Source organism: Fukomys damarensis, unplaced genomic scaffold (genome assembly GCF_012274545.1).
Source record: "Fukomys damarensis isolate Sample0158 unplaced genomic scaffold, DMR_v1.0_HiC HiC_scaffold_15, whole genome shotgun sequence".
Classification (NCBI taxonomy): domain Eukaryota; kingdom Metazoa; phylum Chordata; class Mammalia; order Rodentia; family Bathyergidae; genus Fukomys; species Fukomys damarensis.
Window position 1 is genome coordinate 52,795,147 of NW_022900927.1, and position 12,915 is coordinate 52,808,061.

At 36.1% G+C, this 12,915-nt stretch overlaps 1 protein-coding gene and 1 long non-coding RNA gene across 3 annotated transcripts in view; one reads left to right on the forward strand and one right to left on the reverse strand.

Annotated features, from left to right (window-relative positions):
* LOC104868554 overlaps positions 1-12,057 on the forward strand; it is a 33,276-nt gene extending 21,219 nt beyond the window's left edge. Inside the window, exons 3-5 of one of the 2 annotated variants that reach the window (XR_782040.1) lie at positions 6,524-6,565; positions 10,291-10,453; positions 11,682-12,057. This is a non-coding gene — a long non-coding RNA (uncharacterized LOC104868554). The remainder of the gene's footprint in view (positions 1-6,523; positions 6,566-10,290; positions 10,454-11,681) is intronic. The other variant, XR_782039.1, reaches the window with a different exon arrangement.
* Positions 12,058-12,100: 43 nt separating this feature from the next.
* The window catches only part of Ccer1 (coiled-coil glutamate rich protein 1), a 1,909-nt gene continuing 1,094 nt past the window's right edge, over positions 12,101-12,915 (reverse strand). The window contains 2 exon segments of the mRNA XM_033763495.1: positions 12,101-12,900; positions 12,903-12,911. Of these exon segments, the coding sequence (XP_033619386.1) occupies positions 12,307-12,900; positions 12,903-12,911 (603 nt within the window). The 3' untranslated portion in view covers positions 12,101-12,306.

The window sequence follows — 12,915 nt, forward strand, 5'->3', positions numbered from 1 at the left end:
CTACTATTTTTGTCTCTTCCTCTTTCCTTACGAAAAGCCCTAAGACGTAGCGGGCCGAAGCCCACTAGTCCTACCTAGCTGCTGTTTCTCACTCCCTGCAGGATGTTCACACAAAATCGTTGTCACAAAACTGCAGCTACGCACCCCGTACAGAAAGCAAGTTTCAATCTAAAGAGATTAATACAGCTTTTCATTAAATAGTGGTGTCAAGGTTTTAGTGGAAGATCTATGTGCATTTAGCCCAGAAACTACTACCTGAGTGTAATTTTTCACAGCCACTTTCGTGATTAAAATCCCAGAACTAATGCTTTTGAAATATTCTCCTTCTATGCTACCTAGAGTACCTGAGAGAGGTGTGTGTCAGTCTAACTCAGGTCCTCTCTGGTAGAGGTATTGGTGTAGCTTTGAAAAGATCGCCACCTAGGGGAAATTGGCTCTAGCTGAGGGAACATCTGCATTGCACCACACTTGCGGCATAATACACCTGATGACACATTTTGAAAGAGCATGGAAATTGCTGTCACCTATCGGATGAGTTGAACCATCTTGGAGCACAAAACTCCTCCACTGGGGCTGCATGGAGCTTTAGTATACATCAAGCACGAGGGCCTGATTTCTAATTTTCTTCTCCGTCTAAAAAATAAAAATGGATATTATTAGAAAATAAAATTATTAGACGTTTTGAAGAATTTTTCAATTGAAAATTAACAAGAATTTTAATTAGTACCTTGAAATGTTAAAATCCTAGCATATCATAATTAACTATGTGAATGAGGTCTCAAAAATGCACAAAGACATTTTTTCCTTCAAGTTGCCTTTCTGGGAGTTTCTGACTGTGTGTCCACCTAAAAACAGAAGAAGTACAAGGTGATTTATTTGACCAATTAGGCTAAAAACAGGATAATTTCCTTCTATTTTAGATGTTTTTGGCAAATTCCTTAGAAAAATCACTGTATTTTCTAACATATTTAAAGAAACATAGGGCCCATGTAGTAATCCTTACATAGTAATTTATAGATACCTGAATTTGAAAGGAAGCAATAAATCTTCAGGTAGGTTTAAATGGATGACTAATCAGCTATGAAAATACTTATATCCTGTTTGAAAAAAAATTTAGCAATCAAAATTTAATTCTTCCTATAAAGTAATGAAAATGATTTTAAATGAAATCATGTGCACCAAATACAACAATTTTCCATAATTAGTTGCCTCTGAATTATGAATTTTAATGTATTCAGAATGGTGGAGTAGGGAGAAATAGGAAGAAAATAATAGTACTGATTATTTGAAAAGGCATTTTGCATGCTGTTTACTTTTATTAGATCAGGTGTCATATCATTTGATATTTGCCTATCAACTCACCAATTTTCCCTACTAAGCAAACCTTTCCCTTGAAGCGTGAGCCTGTTTTAGACGTAGCTATTTCCAGAGTGCTTTTGGGTCACTGTTCTAATTGATCTTCACAGTGGTTAATATTTTGAGTACAACCCTTAGATGCATTGATAGCACTCAGAATAATGCCTGAAAATTTAGTAGGGGTAAGAAACACAATGAATGCGTAAATAGATCCATAGTTCCATTAAAAGCATGTTTATGGAATGTACTACCTTCTCACTAGAAAACATTATAACCAAGGAGTGAATCTACTGTAAAAGGCATGATTAATATTTATAAGGGCATAGAAATACAAAATATTTTTAGCATCTCTTTTGAGATTTTTAACCAAATCACTTCCATAGATAATCAAAACATAATGGTACACCAAAGGTTAGAGTTTTTGTCATGATAAATTTTATATGTGTGTGCATAAAGATCTCTCTTCATATGTGTGTGTGTGTTACATATGCACACAATTTTAGGAATCAGTAATTGGTTATGGAATAGAGAAAAATCTTAGATGAACTAAGATGGATTTATGTAGCTGGGTAAATAAACGCAACATTTGTTTGTCATCTGTCACACTTATTTCAATTACACATAACACTCTTCAATTATGCTAACTTTCAAAACTGCAGATTATCTTCAGTGTGCAAGAAAGGTATAAAGATACAAGCCTAGAGTTAATGAAAACCTAATATTCTGCAAACTTCTCGGCCTCCGGGGTTGCCGCACATTCTGAGTGGCATGCCCGGGTGGGGTGCATGTTGTCCAGGCCAACCAGACTCCTTCAGTGTGCAAGAAAGGTATAAAGATACAAGCCTAGAGTTAATGAAAACCTAATATTCTGCAAACCTCTCGGCCTCCGGGGTTGTCGCACATTCTGAGTGGCGTGCCCCGGTGCATGTTGTCCAGGCCAACCAGACTCCGCCCACCAGCTCTCTCTGTGCCGCTGCTTCTCAGCCTGTCTCACATTTCATTTGGGTTCATTTCACACAGGCCCTCTTTATCGCTGTCATCATCTTTGGCAAACTGGACAAGCTTATCCCTGCTAATGTATTAATTGGACATTGATTTCCATCTCTGTCAATAAATGTAACTACAACAGTTGATTTGTCTGTATTTAAAAAGAACTTAAAGAGTAGCAAGGCTCAGGGCACAATCTTTGAGATAGAAGAACATATTACAGAACAGAAAAAAAGGTATTTTGAAACATGGAAGTCTTTCAAGTATTTCAAAAGCAAAATTCACTTTTACCTATTTATCACAGGCTCTGAGGGTTACCTTTGTGATATAGAGTATATGCCACTTTATTTAGTAGTATTCCTAGCCAAATTCTGAAGTCTAAAACACAATTTCTATTTCGACTCTTGGCCACTTTGTAATTCCTGATACTTTCCTCAAGGCAAAGCTTTCTCTGCTTTTTTACATTGTGGCGCCAAGGGGCTATTTGCTACTTTAAAGAGTATCCAATTCCTGCAAAGATTTGTCTATCCATAAGGATAAAGATCTTATCCATAAGGACCTGCTGGCTGTACAGAGTGTAACGCAGTTGGAGTGCGTGAGACTGGCTGGCCCCTTATGTAGTCTTCCCTATGAAAGTGGTTTTGGTCACATGGGAGTAAGTCACTGTGTTTCTTTCTTACAGATACCTTCTAATCATCATTCAATTCACAGACTAATTTTTATCCTTATTTATACTATTAAAATTATGAATAGCTTCTTATAAACATGAATCCACAGAAGAAATAGAGGACTCGTTCTTTTCCTCGAGACAAAAGAAAATCACAGAAAACTAACTATAATTTTTAAATGGTAGTAAAAGTATTAATAAGGTGAAGTGGTAAAAGTCCTTCTAAAAGCACAATTTTGAAGCATATTACTGAGAAAGTTGTAAATGCAAAAATTTCAGCTCAGGCTAAGGCATAAATTAGATTTAAATTCTGATTTATGCTTTCATGGTAGTGGCTAAGTAGCTGGAAAGAGCCAGAAATAGGACAGTAATAGAAATATTAATTATCCTCTGATGCCATACCAGCAGACAAGCAGATTTGTTTCCTTCCCTAATAAGTTGTTTCTCTAATTACTGGCTGTGACCATTAATAAATTAAATGATACTCATGTCTCAGGAGGTAACAATGACATGTCTGTCTTGCTTTTACAAAAGGCCAGTGAATGCATACTTTCGTCTTCATATCTCAGGATAAAAGTATTAAGCATTATTTGGTTTAGTAATTTGGATTTAAAATTTAAGAATATAAATCACAAATTTATTAACTGACTATTAGCACCTTTAATAAGCAAAATAAATGTGTTGTCATTGTAGATTATAAATGTTAATTAGTGCTCTTAATGTCAAGAGGACCTCAAAATATATTATGGGAATTATTTATACAAAATATTATTAGCAGTATAAATTATGATCTATAAAAATAATAATGAGCAAGATCCCAATGATAAATGTAACTGTATTGTTTGCTTTAAATGTACCAATAAACTCAAATGGGGAATAATAAGAAATAAATATCAGAAAAATATTGATAGACTTGAAAAAATAATGAGCAGATACCAAAGGGCTTTTGCAGGCCTATGCTTTTTTCTCTTTAAATCTCATAGTTTATATTATGGTTTAGTCTTGGATATTAAAAAAATCTACCAATATTCAAATAAATATTATAAATTTCTTACTACAGTGCTTTGTGCCAACATCATCACAATACTTTTTATATGTTATAACTATATTACGTGTCCTCCAAACATGCACCTTTATTTTTGTTTTTTTTCCCTTTGCCCCTGCAGCATGCCTCTTTAAATATAGTAGGAGCTTGGCGATCACTGGTTCCTTTAAAAAGGTGTTGCCACTAGGTGGCGCCTATACACTAATAGTTATACAACCTAAAAGCTGAGTTAAACAAAAAATTGAAGAGTAAATGGAAGAAAAGAAACACGTGTTCAGAAAAAGGTGGAAAACATTTTTAAAAATTGAAGTCTTTTTTACTTCTCAAAAGATGAGCATGGCCTTGGAAAATCCACAAGAACGGAGGAGGGAACATATAAAGTCACTTAGCCTTTTTTTCTATTATTACATGCCACTTGGTCTTGACCTCAACTTGCTGTTTTATATTACAGTTTCTCAGCTAAAGGAAATTTTACAATCAATGAAAAATTACCAAAAAGTGAAAACTAGCGTTAAGTGATGTTTTTGTTAGTACTACTTAATGGCCCTGTCATGTGAAATGTGTGTTCATGGATTCTGTAAGAAATAGAAAATCAGTATCAGTTAATAGTCTTTAGTTACTAGAACAAGTCAGAAGTGACATTCTAAAAATAGAAATATATTCATAGGAGCAAATACTTGACTAATACATGATAACAGAATTATCAATAATTAAGATTTCAAATACATATGAAGATAACAGAAAATACAACTTTAATACCTTAAATAACATCTGAAAATGCCAAGCAATATCAACCCAAGAATTTTTAAGGAGAAATCTATATTTCTACACTTTGGTTTTGCACAATTACTTAAAGTAATAATTGAGATTTTGAAAACATCACCAATAGAATTTGAATATAAACTTAAAAGTAAAAGAATAAGCAGTTATCATTAAATTTTTGGAGGTTTTTTTTTCTTGTTTTTTTTTGTTTTTTTTGCAGCAGGGATAGAACTCGGGACCTTATGCTTGTGAGGCAGGCTTCTTCACCATGAGCTAAATCACCAGCCCCTATCATTAATTTTTATTTCAGCTCTTCCCTAGGTTTTTTTTTTTTTTCTTGTTTTTTTGTTTTTTGTTTTGCAGCAGGGGTAGAACTCGGGACCTTGTGCTTGTGAGGCAGGCTTCTTCACCATGAGCTAAATCACCGGCCCCTATCATTAATTTTTATTTCAGCTCTTCCTACTAAGTTTTCTTAAGTATGACATTGTATTTATTTCTTCACCCACTTCTTGAAATTTCTGTAGCACACACTTAATAGTGTGACACCGCCTCTGGACTATGAGGATTGTGAGCTTGTAGTCTGGAATATGAATTAATTTTAGGACATATTTTAAAAGCGACTTCAAAAGAAAAGAAAAGAAAAACTGATTTAAAACAAGTCACCTCACAAGGTGATATAGAGAAACAGGCAAGATATACACAAGCAGTGGAAAAAATAAATACGGACATTTCACCAAATGGGAGTTTAAATATTTGCACCTCTGAGTTCTTACTCTCTTTGAAATACACTGACTTTGTTTTTCCTATTCTATCCAGCAAAACTAGGATGAATTTGTGATCAAAGGTCCCTTTTTTAAGAGAGTTTTAAGTCAGAACTTAATATTGTCAGAAATCAGACCATCTGTATTAGCATGAAAAAGACAATTCTGCCTGTGATCTTCACATAATAAATATTGAGATATTGTTTGCATAAAATGAAGGGCAGGAGAGTCAAGCTGATGACTTTGCAACAGAAAGGTATAAAGTCTTTGATTTAAATTTATTTATATTCAAAGTTTTTATAATAACAGATTAGTTGTTGGAGGTGCAGAGCTAGAGATGCACACATGCTCCACATACTGGAATCAGTTTCTCGTGCTGTGATAGACTCACTGACGTGCTGCACCATCTGTGGTGGAGAAATAAATGTCACTAGCAACTTGTGCAATGTACTGAGGGCCACACATCACAAGGCAACAGGAGCTGGAGCCAGTTTTGCTCCATTTGTAAAATATTCTGCAGCTGTCCATTACTTGGAGAAGGCAATTTTCAGTCCCTTCTCTTCGGCACCTTTCTGAATAGATGGATTTTCTTTTGAAGGAATTCTCTGAGGCAGTATTGATTTATATACAAGTGAATTTCCTAAATGGTTAACATGTAAAAGCTGAATTTTGTGTTCTTATGCCCATCTTCAGTGAATGTATTTTTGGAGTGAAAGTATGCTTCGCTTGAGGCATAGCCAGAGAAATATTTAAATGTGGTTTGTTTCAGGAATAGATTGGTCTCAAACCCTCCCCCCTCTCTCTTCTCACGCTGCCCCCAGGAATAGAACAATTATCCAGTACTACTATGTAGCCATGTATACATATAGCAGTACATTCTGAGATGTCTTCCGTGTCTTGATTGTTCTAAATAAATCATCTTTAACTCTTCTTGACTTACTCTAGGATGACTGATTCCACCTGAGCCTTGGATACTTCTCAACATTGGTATGTGTGTGCTTAATAATTATAATTCAGTGAGCAATCGGAGTATTTCTACCTTAGGTTCTTATCACTTTGCAAAGACTAGAATTTTTTTCTCCCTGACTTAGAACTCAAGCCAAAGTAAAAACAAACAAAAAAAATACGATAGGTTTTAAGTATAGCTACAAGGAAATACGTTCCAGTAACACAATGTATTGATGGCTTTGAACTAAAAATTGAAAACTTGATCCTGAAACTATTTCTTTCTTTGAAATTTATGTACTTCACGTGTAAAAGAATATCTAAACCAACAGTTCGGAGTGACTATGCTTAAAGTTAATGTGTTGAGTATGTTATATAGTCTTAAATGTGTTTTTGAAATCTCATATTTTAGCTATTCTATGTAGTACATGACTTATGCATTATTTAATACAGCTTGTCATTTTCATATATCTGTCTTTATTATCATGAGCTTACCTTTATGTGTAGCATAAAACAGAATTTGAAATGAAGTAGTAACATTGTGAATGATATCCAGTTTTATTACCTATAAATTTTTGTCTTTCTAATGCAAATCTTTGATTTTTTTACAGATAGAGATAAATAATGCAATAATTAGACCAACTTATCCAACTTTGTATTTCCCTAAACAGACATGTTTAGTGATACATATATATGTGAAATATTAAGCATTATGCTAGCCTTCATATTACTTAATGAACTGTTAATTACTATAAGGAATGATTCCCTCAGGTGTTACAGATGTTTGTATTTTGATATCAAAATTTTATTCTAATATCTATTTGTTTATATGGAGAAAAATGGGTAATTCTTCAAGCTAGCTATTAGAATATTAAATGTCCACCATAGAAGTAAATAATACCCCATGGACTTGAGGGAAAGAGTGGTTGGGGGTTAAATAAAAGACAGAAAATGTTCTTTGACAAATGTGTCCACCTTTAGAAATTTATTTGGTTTTCATAATTTTGTATGTGCAGCTAAAGTAACATTTCTGATGATCGTTATCCTTAAGAAAAAAAGGTCGATAAATCATTTTGTTAATTATTTTGAGAGATTTCACATTTCTAACTTCTCCAGCCATTAATATATAAATTCTGGACAACACATATCAATGGTTTCATATGTGCATTTTCTGAATACTTCTCATAACTATTGACTATTGATTGTCACTGTTCTGAATGTTTGGCAAGGATTGGCCCATTTAATTTGCATAATTTCATTTAATCTCATAAAGTAGCTACTGAAAATGACAAGTCAAAATTCTGATAACACCCTTTAGGTTACACATATGGTAAAATTTTGAATGCACATGCTACAGTCTTAGTCATTAATCTCTCATTAGGCTTCTGCAAAGGATCTAATCTGCAAACCACAGACTTGTCTTTAAAAATGTGCTTACTTGTGATTTAGAGATCTAGCTAAAATGCATAAGCTGATGGAGTAGATTAGAGTCAGAGCTTTGGAAGTTCTAACACCCTCTCAGGTGCTACAAATTCTACTGGTTCATGGACTACATTTTAAATATCAAAGCACTAGACTTCTGAGACTAGTAAAAACTAGGCAAAGCTATACATCAAAGATAAATTAGTTCATGCTTAGTTTATGATAATTACTGAAATAGAATAGCTGGTTATTTCAATCCAATAGAATTGCCATGAGATGAGATTTTTCTGGGTCTTGCTAAAGAGCTTAGACTGGTCAGAATTTAAATGGGATAACTTTGATTATAAAATGATGTTCAGTGTACAATGATTAATTTTTTTTAATCTATCAGTCTCTTTCCTATTACTGGGACATTAATGCCCTCTGTCATCCTCTCCTTCCTTGGACTGAAACTATGGACTGAAATCTGCAAACTGAGCTACATTTGTGGGTGTTGTATATTTTGCTTAACAATGAGGAAGTAACTAAGACATCAAGACATCCAGAATTTGGTCCTCACAATAGGCCTAAATAATAATGGAGTATTATCACTACTTTGAGAAAACAGAGGTCCAAGGTAACTTAACTCCCTAATGTCACAGGTAATTTGGCAGCAGGACAGTGCATATCAAGGTCTTTCTACCCATCCCTAAATTCTTTTCTTCCCTTCCATGAAGCTGGCCATGATATTGAAATATGTTCCATTAACTATCTAAAACTGCATGCAGAAAAGTGCTAGTACTAAAACAGCTAAGACACTGCCATAAATTGATTTTGTTTTAAATATACAGAAAATCCAGGCCAAAGTTTTTTAAGTTTCAATTTCTTTCATTAATATGGACCCATCCAATACAATGACACAGCTGTATCTATTACTTTTTTGTGCTCTAAAATGCAAATTACTTTTAAAGCAGTTTTTTTTAATCCAATCACTTGCCGTGTGATTTTCCGCAAGGCAATGTTTGTACTATTTATTTCCCAGATGTGTACAGTTGGTGGTGTTCACAATAGATTGGTTATTTCATGCTTTGTGTTCATTTTAATGGAACTAAATATTTGTGAAATGCTGTCTTCTTTATATATGGATGCTATAAAATTTTATGATATCATACTCTGAGCTCAAAACCTATCTGAAAATGTCAGGTGCATTTACTATGTTCTGAGGGGTATTATTTTCACAGAAAAAAAAAATCTTTTACTGTGGAGACAGGGTAATGAAGATAAATCAAGAAATGCTGCCAGTCAGGAGAGAAAAATACCAGACTTTCTAACCTTAAAAAAATCCTCATGATAGGCAGAAAAGGACCCTAGGACTTCTAAAAGTGTTTGATTTTTCCCCCTGATAATTGGCAATAGCTCATTTCTTGAAACAAGTACCTAAATAACATCTCTTTATCCCTGTGTTCACTCTACCAACGTCAAATTTAACAATAATCATGAGCTTTCTCTGGAAACTTGTGCTTTTTCTTCAAGTACCTAATTATGTCTAAGCTAAAGAGTATATACATTCTCTTATGGCTTGTGTCTAGTTGTCTCCCCAAAGCCTCATGTAGCCCTTTTCAGAGGTGAATGAATCTAGAACTTGTGATGCTAGGATTACAGGTGTGTGGTTACTAAACTACACTGGAGTGATTGGTTTCGCCCTGCCCTAATCCCGGTGGTCTGAATGGTATAAAAGGGGCACAAAGTCACTGTTACATTCTCTTGCTGCTTTGCTGCATTCAGGCCATCATGAACTGTGGCCACTTTGCCACCCTGCCATGGAGTCAGCTGATTATAGACAGAGACCTCTAGGAACTGTGAGCTAAATAAACCCCTTCCCCTCTAACTTTGGGTGATGGAGATTTTGTTTCAGCAATGAGAGAAAAGTAACTTAGACACATTCTGAGCCATGTTGAGACTTTAGAGCCTAGTGAGTCATCATCAAGTTGTACCCAAGGAGCAGTGCAAAGGTTTCCAGTGGAAGCGGAGAACTAGGTTACTCCAATCATGCTGCGCACTGAACTCTGGTACCACCTCATTTTGGGATAGTGAGAGGGGTGGCATCTGAGAAGTAGATGGAGCATGGGGTGCCATTCCTTCTCTCAGTGTCGCTTAATTACTTCATACTACCCTACAGGACCAGTAAAGTTATCATCACAATATCTGGCTAATAAAAAAATAATCCTAGGTAAAGAATCATCAATGATTTATTGGTTTCTTGTTTCATTCATTGTTACTGGTGCCCATTTTAGAATATATGGCTAGCACAGGAATTAGCAGCTAACATGGTGTCTGCATACCTTCTCATTGGTTGCTTCTTTCAGCAACTCTGGTCCTTCTGTCCTCAGTCCCTCAAGGCCAGCGTGCTCCTCCCAGCTGCTCACCTGCAGGTTCAATACTGCCTCTTCATACATGGTACACATCCTCACCACTGACTCTTTGTTCCGTGATTCATCATATCATATTGGATCATTTCCTTCAACCACAGTAAGCAACTGATCACTTCATTTAATGTATTTTTATTGAAAAATTTATGAAACACTGGAGTACGGATAGGTTCATTCAATTTTGGATCTTTATCATCGTTCACATTGCTTGGGACCTAATAATTTAGTAGTGTGGAATAATAGTCCATGAACCAGAATGCAAAACCCGTGGCACTGCTTATGTTTGCATCCTTCCCTTGAATAGTGGACATTGCTCTGAGGTTTGTGAATTAGTGAATACTGCAATGAGAATTGTCCAGCTGTGATGATGAAAAATTCAATACCAATTGAAAGAGTTAACTTGACTGATTGTTTGGGGTATCTTATTTTAAGTATTTATGGGATAGGACTTGTAAGGATTTATTACTCATATCAAGATTATAATTTTCCATTTCCCACTACACACACACACTTTCTATTATTAAAATAATAGAAAGGTTCTTGGATAGTCAATTTAAAATGCTTTGATTGATCATTAAGAAATTACATCTTGTAAAAAGTAATGATTTCAGAGAATAATTAAACATTTGGTTACAGGCTCCTATAATTTGGGATGTTAGGTATAATTTTTAGATTCTTATGATATTGTAGGTTTTTCTCCATTCATCCCCTTAGACAAGGAAGTACTGCTGCATAATTATCTGGTATTTAAATAACAAATGAGAAATAGCGTACCTTATTTTTTTTAACATCTTAAACTTATCACCTTAAAGCTGTATACATAGGGATATGTGAGTGAAAATCCACATCCTGCTAAGATATCACCATAGACTCTTCTTTTCAACTAATAACCACTAAATTATGGTACTAAGCAGCACATTTTTTTTTTAAATGAAGTCTTGGAGAAGGCAGGATCAAATTCTTCATCTAGGAACATTCTGGAACTATGCTATGGATAGAATCTTTTATTAAATGCCCAGGAAGAAATGTGTTTTTATTTTTTAAAAATAGTTTCAGGAGAATCTGCTTTGAGTGACTTATTCCTCATAGCTAATTGTTTAGCTAGCATCGGAAACTAGCTCACACAGGCTAAACTTTACACATTTTACTTTCTGTATGAAAAAAGAAAATCCAGGGGGGAAAAACAAGGTATTCCATCACCCAGAAGGTCTTTTAAAAAAAAAATCTACTGTCTAAAATCTATTTCTATGGTCCCCCTGAACTTATTACTCGAGGAATATATCCTGGAACAACGTTTCAAAACCTAAACTATGTTCCACCGTTTTCAGTTACCTTGGATTTTAAGTAGATGTGCAAGTTGAGCTGTGGCCGTGGGACATCTTGCCCCACTCATGGCCTATGGGTTGCTGAGACCACGGCAGAGAATCAGTTGCACAGAAGCAACTTCACGTTCCTCTGAGGAAGATCCAGGTGCCGTGGCACAAGGAATATAAGTCAGCGACACACCGCACAAAACTGCACGTGAGGTTACCAAATACAACCTTCACCAAAGAAATCTAGTGTTGGAAGCACTTTTAAAATGGCTTCCGTTTTTAGATTGGAGTTAAGACAGTCAAGCTATCACGTGCTTTGCAGGTACACCACAGCTATCTATTAATCCCAGGCTTATTAAGCAGACGAGTTGTCTAGAGGGGGAAATAGCAAACGAACATATCCAAGATGTAGTAATAAAATATTTGATCTTTAATCATTTCCAGTAAAATAATATTGGAGAGCTCCTCTGCCCCCGCCCACACTCATACACAACACACCGTTTAAATATTTTATAGTGGCCAAAGAAGGGGTGCATATGGACATGTTTATTAGCGGAACTCACTTTAAACGAGATTTTAATAAGCCTGTAGTCCATTTCACTCTCAGACCAACTCCGTTTCCTGAACTCCCTCGAAGATTCTAATGGTCCATGTCTGGTATCATGAAGAGAGTTTCTTGTGGAACATCTGGAATCATCTGGTCTAGGCTTAAATAAGTATAGCTCATAAAGTCCTTTCCTTCTTCGTCTTCTTCTTCTTCAGCCCCTACTAAGAATGACAAAGGCATTTCCAGAGGGAAGTGATTTTCCTCGCCTCTCTGCTCTCCCTCCGGCCCTGGATCTTCCACCGCCTTCTCTTCCTGCTGGTTCCCTTCTTCCTCACACTCGCCCTCTTTCACTTCCTCCTCCTCCTCTCCATCTTCATCCTCTGTCCCTGCCTCCTCCTCTTCCTCTGCCTCGGCCTCCAACTCTTCGCTCTCCTCCTCCTCCTCGCCATCCGACTCCTCCTCTTCATACTCCTCCTCCGCCTTGCACTCCCCCAGGCTTTCCTCCTGCCTCTCCTCCTCCTTTATTTCTTCTTCTCCCTCCAGCAGCTGCGGGGCAGGGGATTCTCTTTCCTGCACCGGTGCAGGAGGTGCAGGACTCAAGACTAGCGAGGGATCCTGCAGCAGACCGTAAAACGTCTCCGGCAGCGCCGAGTTTTCCTCGCCGTCGCTGGGGGGCGCGTCGTCCCCGGGGAAGCCCGCGCG